This window comes from Chrysochloris asiatica, unplaced genomic scaffold (assembly GCF_000296735.1).
Source record: "Chrysochloris asiatica unplaced genomic scaffold, ChrAsi1.0 scaffold00029, whole genome shotgun sequence".
Classification (NCBI taxonomy): domain Eukaryota; kingdom Metazoa; phylum Chordata; class Mammalia; order Afrosoricida; family Chrysochloridae; genus Chrysochloris; species Chrysochloris asiatica.
The window spans coordinates 16,100,691-16,117,983 of NW_006408547.1; the positions used below are offsets into that span (position 1 = coordinate 16,100,691).

Genomic DNA, 17,293 nt, shown 5'->3' on the forward strand with positions numbered 1-17,293 from the left:
GAAAAGATTAAAATTGCAAAGACTTCATTGTGCTTGGATCAAACATCAACACTCACGGAAACAGCAGTCAAGAAATCAAATGACATGCAATCTGCTGCATGAGTGTTCGAGAGCAAAGAAGTCAGTTTGAGGACTAAAGTAGGCATCACCCCAGCCATGGTATTTTCTGTAGACTCATATGCATGTGAAAGTTGGACAATGAGTAAGGAAGTCTCTAGAAGAATCGATGCATTTTAGCTGTGGTGTTGAAAGAGAATAATAAAAGTACCGTGGACTGCTAGAAGAACAAACCAGCCTACAACGGAAGAAGTACAACCAGAATGTTCCTTAGAGCCAAGATGGCCAGATTTCACCTCTCATAATCCAGACATGTTATCAAGAAGGACAAATCCCTGGAGAAGGACATCATGTTGGCTAAAGAGGAAGATTCCCAACGAGATGGATTAGCGCTTTGGTAGCAGTAATGGTATCAAGCATAGCAACAATTGAGAGATTTGCACAGGACTGGGCAATGCTTCATTCTGTTGTGCATAAGGTCAATATGTGTTGGTACTGACTTGACGGCACCTAACAACAGCAACAGTCAGGGCCAGATGAATAGGAAGAACTGACAGCCCAAGACTAAATCGTATATGGAGAAAAGGAATGAGCATGGTCAAATATTCTAGGTTTTCTCATTTAGGTACTCTTCAAATTCAACATATTTTTTGAACCATATTAAATGCATACTTATAAAATGAATTAAACTGATTGTAATTTTAAAAAAACCTTATTATAATGAATTAGATGAATTTCTGATCCCTGAGTTCCCATAATCACTATCGTTGTTAAGTTTTGTTGAGTCAATTCTAACTCATAGTGACCTTGTGTAGGCTTTCCAAGGAGCAGCTGATGCATTTGAACCTCTGAACCTTGTGGTTCACAGTCCAGTGCTTATCCTTTAAGTGCCATACCAGGAGTTCCTGTAACCACTAATGCACTTTAAAATAACTTTATTTGATATTCTTCCTTATCCACTAATGCACTTTAAAATAACTTTATTTGATATTCTTCCTTATCCATTTCATATTATTTTTACTTTCACTTGTTTTACCTTAATATATATAAATCATAGCCTTTGTATTTTTACAACGTTATCCCAAAGTTCCACAGAAAACCCATAAAGGTGTTTCTTGTGTACATCTGCCCATTTTTAATTTTTATTTTTGTCTACTGTAATCTGAAAGCCATCCACGTTGGGTGGAATCTGGAAGGTTCACACTCATCTTATCTCTGATACCAACCTTCTGTATGATCTTGTAGACTTCTGCTGTGGCACTATAGGATAAGCACTGTACTACAAAGCACAAGTTCTGCAGTTGAAACCAACCAGTTAATCCTTGGAATCCCTGTAGAGGTTTGCTATGAGTTGGAACTGACTCCTTGACACTAAGCAACAACAATACCAATAACATAATGTCCCTAGAACTTATTTCCCACTCTTGAAAAATAAAAAGGTTGAGTTAGATGGTTTCTAATATCTGATGAAAATGCTTAGGTTCGGGGAACTCTGTTCTTTGTTCCATTCTTTATGATGTAACCTATTAGTCTAGCCTTCCACAAATGTCATGAGGATATAGTTCCTTGCCACCACTCATCTGTCAGTTTATTGTACTGTGGTGGCTTGTGAGTTGCTGTGATTCTGAAAACTATGCCACAGGTATTTTAAATACCAGCAGGGTCACCCATGGTGGACAGGTTTCAGATGAGCTTCCAGATGAAGACAGACTAGGAAGAAAGAGTGATGAACTGCTTCCGAATATTTAGTCACTGAAAACCATAGGAATAGCAGAGAAACACTGTCAGATATAGTGCCAGAAAATGAGCCCCTCAAATTGGAAGGCACTCAAAATGCAACTGGGGAAGACTGCCTCCTCAAAGTAGAGTTGACCGTGATGGTGCAAATGGAGTAAAATCCATGGTAGAAAAGCCCACAGGACCTTCATTTGCTGATAGGACACAACTCAAAATGAAAAGAAACAGCTGTAAACATCCATTGAAAATCAGAACATGAAATGTCTGAAGTATGAATCTGGGAAAATTGGAAGTTGTCAAAAATGCAATGGAATGCATAAACATAGATATCTTAGGCATTAGTGAGCTGAAATGGACTGGTATTGGCCATTTTGAATCTGACAACCACATGGTTTACTATCAAGAGAAGACAGAGGGAATACACAGAGTCACTGTACCAAAAGGAAATGGTTAATGTTCCGCTGTTTCAAGAGGTAGCATATGATCAAAAGCCAATGATACTGAAGGAGGAAGTCAAAGATGCATTGAAGGAATTGGCAAAGAACAAGGCACCAGGTATTGATGGAATAAAAATTGAAATCTTCAAGAAAGTGAGGCAGCACAGGAGGCACTCACTCACGTACGCCAAGAAATTTGGAAGACATCTATCTATCTGGCCGACTGAATGGAAGAGATCCATATTTGTGCCCATTCCAAAGAGAGGTGACCCAATGGAATGCAGAAATCATTGGACAATTATGTTTGATATCCCATGCTAGTAAAGTTTTACTAAAGGTAATACAGAAACAGCTGCAAGCATACATTGACAGAGAACTTCCTGAGGTTCAAGCTAGATGCAGCAGAGGCTGTGGAATGAGGGATATCATTGCTGATATCTGATGGATCATGGCTGAAAGCAGAGAATATCAGAACAATGTTTACCTATGCTTTCTTGACTATGCAAAGGCTTTCGTTTGTATGGATCATGACAATATTGGGACACCACTGCGAAGTATCACAAGCTGTGGACGACATTATGAAGTATGGGTATTCCGGAACACTTAATTGTGCTCATGAGGAATCTGTACATGGACCAAACAGAACATGGAATCACTGAATGGTTTAAAATTAAGAAAGGTGTGTGACAAGGTTGTATTCTTTCACCATTCTTATTCAACCTGTATGCTGAGCAAATAATCCGAGAAGCTGGGTTCTAGGAAGAAAAATGTGGCATCAGGATTGGAGGAAGATTCATTAAAAACCTACAATATGCACATGATACAACCTTGCTTGATGAAAGTGAAGAGGACTTAAAATATTTACTGATGAAGATCTAAGAGCACAACCTTTGGTATGGATTACATCTCAAGAAAAGAAAAATCCTCACCACTGTACCAATAAACAACATTCTTATCAACTGAGAAAAGATTGAAGTTGTCAAGGACTTCATTCTTCTTGGATCAACTATCAACACTCGCGGAAGCAGCAGTCAAGAAATCAAATGACGTATTGGATTAGGCAAAATTTGCTGCCCAAGATCTTTTTTAAAGTGCTGAAGAGCAAAGATATCAGCTTGAGGACTAAGGTGAGCCTGACCCAAGCCATGATATTTTCAATAACCTCATATGCATGAGAAAGCTGGACAGTGAGTAAGGAAGACCGTAGAAGAATTGAGGCTTTTGAGTTATGGTGTTGGAGGAGAATACTGAAAGTGCCATGGGCTGCCAAAGAACCAATAGATCCGTTTTGGAAGAAGTTCAGCCAGAGTGCTCCTTGGAGGCCAAGATTGCCGGACTTTGTCGTACTTCAGACATATTGTCAGGAGGGACCAGTCACTGTAGCTCATGTTTGGTAAGGTGGAGGGTTGGAGAAAAAAAGGAAGACCCCCGATGAGATGGACTTAAGCATGGCAACAGTAGTGAGGTTGGCCCAGGATTGGGCAGTGTTTCGTTCTGTGCATAGGGTTACTATGAGCTGGTGCCGACTCAATGGCACCTAACAACAACAAACTGGGTAGGTTGGAACCACTGACCTTTAGGTTAATATGAAAGTCCTGTTTGTACCCATCAGAGATCCCTCACCCCCCATTGTTAAGTGACCTTGAATGTGTTACTACAACTATTGGTGGTGGTGATGTGCCATGGAGTCGGTTGTGACTCGTAGCCACCCTGTACAGCTCATAGAGACCCTGTAAAGGGTTTCTGAGGCTGTGAATCTTTGCCAAAGCAGAAACCTCATCTTCCCATTCCTATTTCTCTCTGGAAATTCTGAGCAGTCTGCTAGTAACTAGACCAACTGGTGCAGTTTAGTTGTTTAGTATTATGTTCTAAAGTCTGCTGGATGGAAAATGGCAGATGGAAAATGAAGGTAAGGTGGAGGATCAGAGAAAAAGAGGAAAACCCTCAACTAGATGCATTCGCCAAGTGGCAGCATTGATGGACTCAAGTGTGGTAACAGTAGTGAGGTTGGCCCAGGATCAGGCAGTGTTTCGTTCTGCTGTGCATAAGGTCGCTATGGGTCGGCACCAACTTGATGGCACCTAACAACAACAACAACATAGTTCCTTGGGGAAACTGTACTATCATTTCAAAATAAGTTTTAGTCATTTTTCTCTATCACCCATGAGTTACTATAAAGCTTCATTTCATTTTAATTGACATGTATTGTTTATCAAAGCAGAACAATGTGAACTGCTTTTTACTTGAGAAACAATTACTCATTGTATTATTCAACAGCCATTCACGAGTGAACTAAATTAGCTCACAGGTTAGATACAAATAACTATGTGTCTTCTTCAAGCCAACAAGAATCCATGGATATGATAAAAAGATGGCTCTCACTGTTTTGTTTTAGCGTCAATGTTGTTGTTGTGAAGTGCCATCAAGTCAATTCTGACTCATAGCAACCCTGTATAGGATTTCACAGGAGACTCTGGTGGATTTGAACCGCTGACTTTGCAGTTAACAGCCCAGTTCTTATCTGCAGTGCCACACCATGTTCATTTTAATCATTCCCTTTCAGTTTCATTAGTGCAGAACAAAAATGTGTGTCCTGTAAAATATCAAAGGATAGTAGGTATGGTTTTTTGTGGTATAAAACTATTTCAAAGGTACTGTCAGAAACATACAGCACTCACACAAATGGTCATTAAAATAAAGAATAAGAAGAAATAACTGCCTTGCTGGACCTCTTGATATCTCTGTACTCACACAGCTGTCTTGCCACCTACATATATCACAACCCATGGTTCTGCATTTGTCTGAACTTCCGCAGCCTACTCCTTTAAAAACAAAACAAAACAAAAAATCTCTGAAACCTACGGCAGTAATTGAAGCTTTGGAAGTCATCAATGACAATTTTGTTTGATCTTTTAAAATCTGTCACTTCAAGGGGAAAAAAAAAAACCTAATGGTTTTCTAATAAAAATAGTGACGACTGTAATTCACAGATGGTTTACTTTTACAGGAGTCAGAATGACATTAACATTTTAATCTCATGTAAGAACACTCTGTCATGTGGGGAGCTCACAGGAGAGGGCCAGTGGGGAGTGTTTTAACCTCTCCTCTGGTTAGCAAGAAGCATCCTTTGTTTAAAGAATGCTACCAAAATCAATGTAGGTGAACTGAGTGTTTGGTCTGCTTTGATGAATCGTAATTGTTGGACTCAGTATGGAGGAGTAAGCACTGCTTACAGAGTAACTTTACAAGACTCCTTTCCTTAGAGAAAATAAAAATGGCTCCGTTTTCTTCCAGCCCTTGTCATTAATAGACAGCTTAAATGTTTGGAATTCAGATGATCTTGTCTGGGTTTCTCTGAAACAGGAAAGATTGGTTTTCTCATTAATCCATAGAGTTAGTAATGAAAGAAGGCTGTTGGGAACTGAAATGCATTGCTTTAACTGTTTTCTGATGAAACCCTACAAAATACTACTAAAACATCAATGCCATTCTTTTAAGATAAAGGCATGTACTATATGACATAAATATAAGCAAAATTAAACAACTGTTAAAATCTCCACTCACACAGTATTTAGTTAAAAAAAAAAAAAATCCACAAATAAAGTACATAGTTAAAACAAAACAAAAGACAGGTCCATAGAACTGTGTTCTATGTCAAAATAACTGAATGAACAACTTTAAAATATCATCAGAATCAAATGGTACCACAATATCCACCCGTTAATATTGTGGATTCTAACTTCAGAATAGTCCACCCTCTCCTCTTCCCACTGAAGAAGCTCAAAAGTCTCCATCCCCTGCAAATCCCCTGGTTGCTTCTGTGCAGGAAAGAGTTGTATGGAAACCACTACATGACAAATTCTCCCTCAGAGTTGGGACCAGGTCTACTGTATTAACAGCTACCAATAAATGTGTCTGCCTCTTGAGCATTCCTGTGCCTTAGGCGGCCCTCACACTCTCTCTTTATTGCCATCATCCTAACCCCTGAGTCATCAGTGCATTCCTTAACTAGCCCCATGGACTATTATGAGACTGCCCTTACATTGTATGAATTCTGGTGTGGCACTATAGGATAAGCACTGGATCACCAGGTCAGTTTGATCACAAGGTCAGCAGTTCAAACCCTGCAGTCACCCCTCAGCTATCCTATGGTGGTGGTAGTGGTGTGCCATGAACTTGATTCCGACTCATAGCAACCCTGCATAGGAGTTCCGAGGCTATAAATCTTTATGGAAGCAGAAAGCCTCATCTTTCTCCCATGGAACTGCTGACCTTGAGGCTAGCAGCCTGATTCATAACCATTATGCTAGCAGAGCTCCTTCAGATACCCTATCTGTACAGGGTCGCTGTGAGTCAGAACCAACTCCACAGCATATACAACAGCATTATAGTGTGAGACTAGCCTCCTTCATTGTTTATATTTATTCTGCTCTACCTTAGCCTCTGGAATCCTGATGTGGTGCTGTAGTATAAGCACTAGGCTGCTAAATGCAAGGTCAGTGCTTCAAACCCACCAGCCACTCCTCAGAAGCCCTTTACGGAGTTGCTGTGAATCAGAACCGAATCAATAGCACTTAACAATAATGACAGTCATCCACTCCAAGTCCCTTTCTGCTCAGGCTCTCCATTAATGAAGGAAATAGAACTCGAGTCCAGGTATTTCATAGGTCGTTTTGTTTTGTGATCCTTCTATATATTGGGAACCCCAGTGATAATTACTGAGTTCATCCAGTCTGTAGCATTGCTGGCCATCCCCATTTCTGAATTTGATTTTGGAGGCCAGAGTTGTATGAATTTTGCCGTTGGGCATCCGCTCCCACCATGAATGACACACCAACCACATCTAGTGATGAACAAACACTTGACATGCTCCCTCGTCTCCAGTGCCTGTCTCACAGATTTGTTCTTCAGTGCTCACAGACAGTACCAACTGTTCTTCGTGTTGACTGCCAAAATAAGTCAGCAGTTGGAAGAAAAAAGTAAAAAGACTATAAATTGTGGAAAATAACTAGGGAGAGAATGGCAATAAAATAACAATAATAAGTAGCAACTTTCAGTTCCCATCCACCCATGGGACTGTCTCACATTCTAACCATGGAGAAGTAAAAGGAAGGAAGAAGAGCGTCTCCTCTACCAGCGTTCCCTGAAATAGTCCAGTCACTGAAAGCTCTTCCCCGTGGATGTAGTCTGAGGAACATAATGCACAATTCCGCTCACCATCTCTGACTGAACTGGGTGTGTCGTTAAAACAACAGCTCAGTGGCTCAGGGCTAGGTTTGATGGAAAAAGTGGGAAGTGACAAAATAGGTTTGGAATAAACTTCGTTTCTAAATGAAAAGGTTCATGAAACATCTCTGGCTAAACACTGAAGACAAGACTACTCTGACTTAGAAAACGTTCTCTTACCTAATGGTGTGTGTATACTTGCTAGCTTCTGGTGACAATGTGATGGATGGCATTGGCTATGGGTGTTACCATTTTAATGTCCACAGCTTATGCTCTGGAGCACACGTGTTAGTTTCCCTCTCACTTTAACAGTGTTTGTCTCAAGTGCTAAGAAAATGATTATAAACATATCATGAGATTTGCCTAGGCAGTAATTTTCCTCCATATAACAGAATATCACCTCAGAGCACCCTTGGCACTTCACATTAGGATTTCCCAGTCTCTTTTGTAAGTATTTATGCCTGCTTCCTTCATAAAACTGTGAGCTCTTACGATGGGAGGAGCATCCTTCACCCCTATCATGGTTCTGTGACGTAGAAAACTAACACAACACATGAGAAGATTGTTAAAAACCCAGGGATGCAGCTATTGGTTAGGAGTTTTTAAGGACTTTTCTTGGCAGCTATCTTCATACTACTATGCTTTGATCACATGCTGAATGAACTCTCTGCTTAAACATTCTAGAGAAGTGTATTCACTATATAGCTGGTGTTTATGTAAACATAGTGAAGATTATTGTTCATAGATTATTTATTGATACTTTTAAATTTTGCCAATCTAGAAACCCTGGTATGGCACTCTAGAATAAGCACTGGCCTGCTATCATAAGGTCAGCGGTTCAAACCTACCAGCCACTGCTCACGAACCTATACAGGGTCACTATGAGTTGTAATAGACTCTGCAGCACTTCATAATAGCAGCAACAAGTGTTCCATTTATAATACAGAGTGTGGTAGAAAAAATAGTTGACAATTTCATTTATTTTGTTTTATTTTCATTGTTAAAACCCCATCAACCTGCTTTGAGTTACGAACAGAAAAGGAAATGTTGGAGTCTAGTTTTGGAATCCTGGTGTGGCGCTCTGGGTTAATGCTCTGAACTGCAAAGTTGGTTTGATCCGCAAGGTCAGTGGTTCAAGCTTACCAGACTCTCTTTGGAAACTCTGTACAGGGTCGTTATGGGCTGGAACCGACTCCACGACACTTACCAGCAGCAGCAGCAGTTACAGAATGAGATAATTCATTAATGGGAGTGATTGTATCTCCTGATAAGTGTCAAGGACAGTGTTTGTCCTCACACTACAGGGTGCAACTACTCCAAACACAGTGAACACTTGCAAACATTAGCAATTATGTATGTATCTAGAAAATGCATTTATAAGAAAGAAACTTTCTTAAAGTTTTGCTGAAATGCAATAAGGTTAAAAAGTAAGAGAGATGTACTAAAATTAATTGTGTTATATTTGTTTCTTCTAATCCTCTTCTAGAAAAAAATCTCTTGCCGAATTATTTTTTCATCATCCTTTTAGCATCTTTGTGCTATTAAATGTTTCCCTGTTGTTTTTATTTTAGATGGGAGTCCGAAAAGTGTTTTTAAAATACTGGCAAGCCGACCACCTCAATGATTTGTGCCTACAGCTGCAGAGAAAAATTATTACCTGCCAAAAAGGTAACAATTAAATACCAATTTCTGACCTTTTTTGAGTTATTAAATACCAAATAATTTAGTGTAAGCCAAGTTTCAGCATCGTGCTAACTGCCTTATACTGGATAGCTCTGTTCATTTGTTGATATTGTGTTGTTATTGTTAAGTGCCATAGAGTCCTTTTCGATGCATAGCAATCCTGTAGAGGGTTTCCAAGGAGCAGCTGGTGAGCTTGAACTGCCGACCTTGTGGTTGTCTTGTTAAATGCTGTCAAGTCAGCTCCGACACATATTGCCCATGTGTAGGGTTTCTGAGTTGCTGGTGGATTTGAACCACTGACCCTGTGGCTAGCTATCCAATGCTTATCCTACAGTGCCTGATACTACATTTGGTTAAACCATTAATTGAGAGTTTAGGAGGAAGTCTCCCAGAGGCTGTTTTTCCTATTATCTGTTTTTAGATCAGTTTTTCAATTACTGCTATAGCTTTATTTGGTCAGTCCATATGAAGTTTTATATCAAATTTTCACCTAAATTACCATTTGGAAGAGGAAATATATATGTCGTTTGCCCTACCTTGACAATGACGTCCTGGTGTGGCACTGTAGAATAAGTACTGGACTGCTAACCACAAGGTCACTGGTTCAAACCCACCAGGCAATCTCTGGGAACCCAATACAGGGTCAATATGAGTTGGAAGCAACTCAATAGCAATTAACAACACTTGGATAATAAGGAACCCTAATGACTCTGGTAGCATAGTGGTTATGAATTGGGCTGCGAACCGCAAGGTCAGCAGTTCGAAACTACCAGCTGTTTCGCGGGAGAAAGATGAGGCTTTCTGCTCCCGTAAAGATTTACAGCCTCGGAAACCCCGTACAGGGTCGCTATGAGTCGGAACCCACTCCACGGCACACAACAACAAGAACAGCAATGACACAATAGTTAAGCACTTGACTGCTAAGTGGAAGTTGGTGTTGTGAGCTCATCCACTGGCTCTGCAAGAGAAAGACGTAGCAATCTGTTCCCATAATGATTCTAGTCTAGTAACCACTGCGTGGTAGCTCTACTCCGTGACTTTGGGTCAAAAGCAACTCAACAGCACCTAATACAATACGGTTTAACAGAAGCCATGCTTTTCATCCTTTCAAAAAACACAGAATAATAAGAATGTGCCTTTGAAACCCCATCTGACTCTTAAATACAACTACTGAGTTAAATCCTATGCCAATTCCAGTCACCTCCACAGCACAGCGTTCAGAGAAAAAAACAATCCAATTAGTCAAGCAGCCTTGTATGCTATTCTATATATAATTCAGTAAACTCTTGACTTTCTTTGTTTCTTTATGAAGTGATGATATTTGGAGAGTTCTAGTTGATACTTTGTAGCATTTATCCATTTTGACTTTGTGAGAGATTCCATTTTTTTTTTTTTCTAGTAAACTCAAGTAAACATTAAAAATGGATTTGTTTTCAGGTAACATGCCTCAGATAAAACTTACAAACTGAATAGGTTTTACTAATTTAATTATACTGTTTATTAGCATAGTGGTTATGAATCGGGCTGCAAACCTCAAGGTTGGCAGTTTGAAACTACCAGCTGTTCCGTGGGAGAAAGATGAGGCTTTCTGCTTCTGTAAAGATTTACAGCCTCGGAAACCCCGTACAGGGTCGCTATGAGTCAGAACCGACGCCACGGCACACAACAACAACAACAACAAATTTGTATTATATATATATGATCATTAAAGAAAAATAATAGAGGAAGGAATTCATCCGTAAGTTAGTTTTCAGTGAGACTATTGTAAGGAATTTCACTCGGATACATCTGTACCTGGTAATATAAAAAACAAACTTCATAGGACACAGGCATACATTTTATTCTGTTTATGCCTCTGCCCACCTGAACCTCTGTGGCCGACTCCTGGATGAAATCTCCTGTGGGTTCCATGATATTTCCAATCATTTCCTAATAATAAAATGCCCTACTACAATCTCCTCTCTTTAACTGTGCCGGTTTAGAAAGCACACTCTCCATTTCAAGCCAGGATCAAAATTTAGACTCTCATTCCCAATTCAAAATTCCCTATGGCCTAGATTCAGGCCACTTCAAGCTGCAATATTACCTGGGGAGGGGGGATGTTGTTGTTATTAAGGGCCGTGAAGCCGGTTCCGACTCATAGCAACCCTGTACAGGGTTTCCGAGGCTGTAAATCTTTACGGGAGCAGAAAGCCTCATCTTTCTCCCGTGGAACCGCTGGTAGTTTCGAACTGATGACCTTGCTGACCTTGCGGTTCACAGCCTGATTCGTAACCACTATGCTACCAGAGGGGGAATAGTAGTCTTTCATTTGCCCCTCCTCCCCTACTGATTTGGGGCCTCTGGACTGTCTAGAGACAAGGAAGTAGAGGAAGAAGTGAGGGGCAAAGGGGGCTTGTCCTGAATGGCCCTGTCTAATTTGGCTTAGGTTTCCTCTAGCTCACATAGATTATAAATGATTCTTTTCATATTTAGGAGCATTTCAGGGATTTTCTGATCTAACTAAGAACTGGCAAGACATTTCTTTTGTCTAGTCACTTATAATCCCCTCTTTCTGGGCACCAGCTTATGCACCCCCTACAGACACTCTCTATTAGGAGTCTCAGGAGATCTCTTTTTAAGGACTCCCAGAAGGCATCTCTTTATTGACAAACCATGACTGATTCCCAAGAAATAGTCATACGGACTCTTCATTTTTAATGTTTGATTGTGAATTATGGGATAGTTTACATGGGAGAACATTAGCTTTACATTCATCCTATAGTATATCATTACATTACCATGGATACAGTCCCCTCCATGCATCATCAACCACCCAAAGGGTACACCCAGCAAGTCTGTCCCTCAGTCATCAGCACACAGCCCCTCTACCTCTCTGGGTCTAGAGTCCCCAGCCACTTCATCTCTCCGTGTCATTGTCTCTGCCTCCATCTCTGGCGTCACTGTTTTTCTGTGTAGGGTCTTCCACTCCACTCTTCTCCCTTGATGGTTCCAGGGTCCTTCGCTCCTGGGCTGCAAAGTCAATCACTCCCCGCCTTTTGGTACAAAACATCTACCTTTAACATTTCCAACCCTCACAGTCAGTCCTAGTAGCAGTTATTCACATTATGCCACATGAGTGCTATCCCCATATCCTTTCATCAGCCCCACCCAGACAGATTGGACACTACTCCGTGGAGATTCTACCTTCCTCCATAAGGACGCTTCTTAATGCAACTTCTTCCCAGCAGAGCATAAGCTCCACTCATCAGCCTGGCGGGAGCCACCAGCAGCTAAGTTGTATCTTTGTGGGCTCACAGTTCACTGTTTCCACCAAACTCCACAGGGATCTCTTCAGTTGGAATTTTGAAACCTTTTCACCAGGGGAACTGGGGAAGCAGAGAGGGAAGGAGCTTTGGGCAAGGAGAGGGGGCCCACCACCAACTCTTGGTAAAGAATACCTCTCTCTCACTGACTTTCATCCTGCTACATCCTCAGTATCAATGGTAGGCTTGGACCACAGGTCTGTTTTGGACCACCTCCTTTGCAATTCCTGTTAGCACCACACTCACCAGTGTGTGTTCCAAGAACCAGTAGTAGCATGAGCATCATCTGGGAGCTACTGAGAGCACATCTGGGAGCACACTCGGAGGCCTCGCTCCAGATCTCATGAGTCAAGGTCTGTGGTAGCAGCCTCAGCTGAAACTGAAACAAAGTCCCATTTAATATAAAGCTATGGAGTCTTGGTGTGGCACTGTAGGCCAAGCATTGGACTGCTAACCACAAAGTCAATAGTTCCAGCCGCTCGTTAGGAACCCTATGCAAGGTCTGTATGAGTTGTAACTGATTTGATGACACTTAACAACAGTGAGATGAATTGGCAAAGTGGCAGCATCAACAGGCTCAAGCGTGGCAACAATAGTGAGATCGGCCCAGATTTGGGCAGTGTTTCATTCTGTTGGGCGTAGGAGTGCTGTGAGTGGGTACCCACTCAATGGCACCTAATAACAGTCATAGTAAATACAGCAGCAGCAGCAGCAGCATTGTGAATAAGGGGAATGCAGTGGCTATGTAGGATCAAAACCACACTTGGAACCACGAAGACAGTGGTTTAAGCCCACCAACCACTCCGTGAGAGGAAGATGAGGCTTTCTGTTCCCAAAAAAGATTTACAGCCTCCGAAACACTACATAGGGTCACTCACTGTGAGTTGGAATGTGACAGCAATTGTGGATAAGAGAACAGGGCCACACAAATTCTCATAGACACTTTTCTTAAATATACTTTAAGGAATTTATAACCCATCATCCATCAAGGATGGTTTCTAGAGAAAGTTGTTCTATTTAGTTACAAATACTATGTTGTCTTTCTGTACTGATTTGGTACAGAAGAAATGAACAAGACTCTAATTTTCAATTCACCTCTCCAGATAAAAACTGAGACTAGTTTTTTTTAAAAATGGCATTGAGCATAAAACCGTAATTTTGTGTTGCATAAATGAAATGGTGGATTTATAAGCATATTTTAAGTTACAGGCTACAAAAGGCAAAACGTTCATTATTGATTTCTGTTCTCACATCTCTTGGAACACTTCCTTTGATGCTTTTTTCTAATATTAAATTTACTCAAAATTTATATCTCTGGAGTCACTTTCAGACTTTAACGGGTTCTATTTGTTTAATTTTCTTTGTTAAGGTTTGGGTAACAAAGACAAAAAGTTGAAACTTATAGTACACATTCAAATTATGTCTACCAGAAGTATTTCTCTATGTATGTTCATTTTACCCTAGATGCAAAACTGAGTAAATTAAGGCTTCTTTTTTTTAAGTTTTTATCGTGAATTGCATGATAGTTTACATGGGAGAACATCAGCTTTACATTAATCCTGCCGTATTTTGTTTCACCACAATGATTACAATCCCCTCCATGCATCATCATTCAACAGCATTTGCTTCCATTCCCTATGTTTTGATTTGTTTTGGTTTGGTTTTGGGTGTACACTAATGTACTCAGGAATATACAACCATTTAAACAAGCAAAGGGTACACCCCACAAGGCTGCCCCCTGGCAGTCACAACACAGACCCTGTCTCTCCCTGAGTCCAGCATCCCCAGCCATTCCATCTCACCAGGTCATCATCTCTGCCTCCATCTCTGGTGTCCCTGCTTCTCTGGATAGAGTCCTGCACTCAGCTCTTCTCCCTTGATGGTCCCAGGGTCCTCCACTCCTGGACTGCAAGATCAACCACTCCCCTCCTTTTGTTACAAAATGTCTACCTTTACATTTGCAAATTAAGTCTTGAACACTGAAGAATTCATAGTATCATTGAAGTGGTCATAGAGAAAATATATATCAACATCTGCCTATGGCACATGTGTTTTAATAATGTCAGTTTTTAGCCAGTGGTATAAAAATATAAAGTATTTAAAAGCTAGTAGTATAAAGTGTGAGAAAATGGAATTCTTTGGATTTTGGACAATGGATGTCCCTGGGTGAATTTGAAGTCAATGAATAGCTTTGCTATAATAGGGGTCAGTAGAAGTCTGGAATACCCACATTAATCTTCCCTTTATTCCAAAAGATTAAACATCTTGAATATATCCTTACCTTCACCCTTCCAAAAGTCAGTGTCTCTCTCTCTTTCTTTTTCATTTTAATGTAACAAGAATGTGAGTGTGAGTCGGCCAATTTAAGGTCTGTTGCTTCTCTCTCATTATGCCCCTCACATAGTCGGCACCTCTGTATTTTATTCCTTACTCTATATTCCTGAGAGTCTGATTGTACCTTTTACCTTGTTTCCTCCATCAGATTAGTTTAGCATGACTGTTCTGCAGTTAACTTCATACAACTTTGCATTCCAATGTAAGTAAACACTTGGTATTGCCATCTGAAAAACAGTGCCTTAAGCGTTTCAGATGTCTGCATATTATTTTTCTATGAAGCCATAATTGTAGAAAGTTGTGTTCAGCTTTCCACCTTATAATCAAGTCCACATTCAAATGGGCATCGTAGAGAGTCTACACAATTGTTCTTCTACAACCATGGAATATTTTAAAGCCCTGAATGTTTATATAAGACAAGAATAAAATGCTGCTACACATATTGATTTCCCTTGAAATTATATACCTTCTTATCATTTGTAATGGGAAATTGCAAGGGACTACATCATGAAAGTGAAAAAGTCCAAATTGGAATCCAACAGCACCGATGACAGGAGACCAACCATAGGGGCTGGGAGAGAACACCCTTTCTCAGAAGACAACCTGTAATAATTGTTAGAACATTCTTCCGCATATTGATCACAAATATACATCCCTATTACATCCTCTCATGGTCACAGTACTCTCTGGAGACCTACAGACCACGTCTTCAGGGACAAAAGTTTGGCATTCTGAGCAGAGAGGTTTGAAGCCTGACTCTATCTCTTAAAGGATGAATCTACCTCAAAGAACTCGGTAGCCTTGCTAAGCTTTTCTGACTTTGCCTAAAAATGGAGACAATAGGATCGAGTCTCACAGCGTATTGCCACCGAGTCAATTCCATCTCATACAACCTTTTAGGACAGAATAGATCTTAGGGGTTTTGAGACGGTATTTCTTTGTGGTATCAGACAGCCTCAAATCTATAGTTTCAGGCATGGAGTGAGGGGAGTCTTAGAACATACGCCCTGCAGATAAGAGGGTGATTATTGTTTTATACCACTATTGTATAATATTAAGTAATTTTAAATGACATGAGATCACTGAATATATCTTATTTAAATTATATAACAGAGTGTCAGAATCTGACACATAAAATGCCCTTAAATGGTGATTTGGTGCAGTAAGATTAGCACAGGACTGCATAGCACAAGGCTGGCACTTCAGACCCACCAGCTGCTCCTCTGAACCCCTAAATAAAGTAGCTATAAGTGAAAACAGACTTGTTGGCACCTAACTATATTTATTTTATGGTCTTACCTGTATTACTGACCTGATATTTGTTTCCTATCATGTCCCTTACTTGTCACACATTTTCTATTTCTGCTGCTTCTGGGAACAGGAAGGAACCCCTACATTTCTACATACAATATTCCCAAAGTCTTAAAGGAAGTGCTAGTTTTTCTAGAAATTAAGTCATCTTAGAAACACTACATCCATGCTTTCAGCCATTTCTGTTATGATCTGATCTCATGGAAGATAGGTTTATCCCCAAATGATGCAGTTGGAGTCACACCCCAAGGGTGTCTGGGGTTTGGGACCTAGCTCTTCCTCACTGATTTTTAACCCAGTTCATCACTTTCAAAATTTGTATTGTTAAAGGAAGTGTGGAAACGTTATTACAAGTATTGCCTGCAGGACCTCATTCCCATCCAGGTCTGTTGCCTTTCAGGTTGGCCTTATGGAATGTAGATATCCTTTTTAATACGAGGACAGAATGATTTAGTGAATTCTTGTGCTGAGTTGAACTTATCGCGTGTGATCAATGCGCAGAGAGCTAATGCATTGTGATTTTTGTTTGTGTGTGTCTTTGATTCACCTTTGCCTCTCTCACTGGCTCCTGATTGTGTTCTTTTATGAAAGTTATAAGAGGATTTCTAGCACGCCAGCACTTGCTTCAGAAAATGAGCATCAAACAGCAAGAGGTCACTTCCATCAACAGCTTTCTACAAAACACAGAGGACATGGGATTGAAAACCTATGATGCGCTGGTCATTCAGAATGCTTCAGACATTGCTCGGGAAAATGACCGGCTCCGGAATGAAATGAGTGCCACTCCCCATAGAGAAAAGTTAGAGGCCAGGAACAAACAAGAGGAAGGAACCAAAAGGTAATGATAGATAATATGCAACTTTAATTACCTTTGTAATTGATCCAATGCATTCATGAGAATTCCGATAGCTCTTAATGCAAAATTCAATCAAATATGACAGTAGTTACGGGAACAGGCATTCGTGCATAGTTATTTGAAACCTTGTCATTATCTAAAAATATGTTTTTCCTGTGCTTTTGTTAAATGAAATAGATGGTGTATTTGTTTTTTGTTTTTTTTTTAAGCATCTAATAATTTCAGCAAGTACATGTAGCTGGCTTTTGGCACTTCTGTATACGTATGATGTACTTAAGGCTGATTTCTAGAAAGTTTTAGAAAACTGACCACAAAATTGAGAAGCCACTCTAAAATCATGTTGTTGT

At 40.3% G+C, this 17,293-nt stretch overlaps 1 protein-coding gene across 1 annotated transcript in view; it reads left to right on the plus strand.

The window, feature by feature from the left end:
* Positions 1-17,293, plus strand: part of MYO16 (myosin XVI) — a 912,243-nt gene that overhangs the window by 782,831 nt on the left and 112,119 nt on the right. Inside the window, exons 28-29 of the mRNA XM_006851537.1 lie at positions 9,029-9,125; positions 16,682-16,928. Of these exons, the coding sequence (XP_006851600.1) occupies positions 9,029-9,125; positions 16,682-16,928 (344 nt within the window). The remainder of the gene's footprint in view (positions 1-9,028; positions 9,126-16,681; positions 16,929-17,293) is intronic.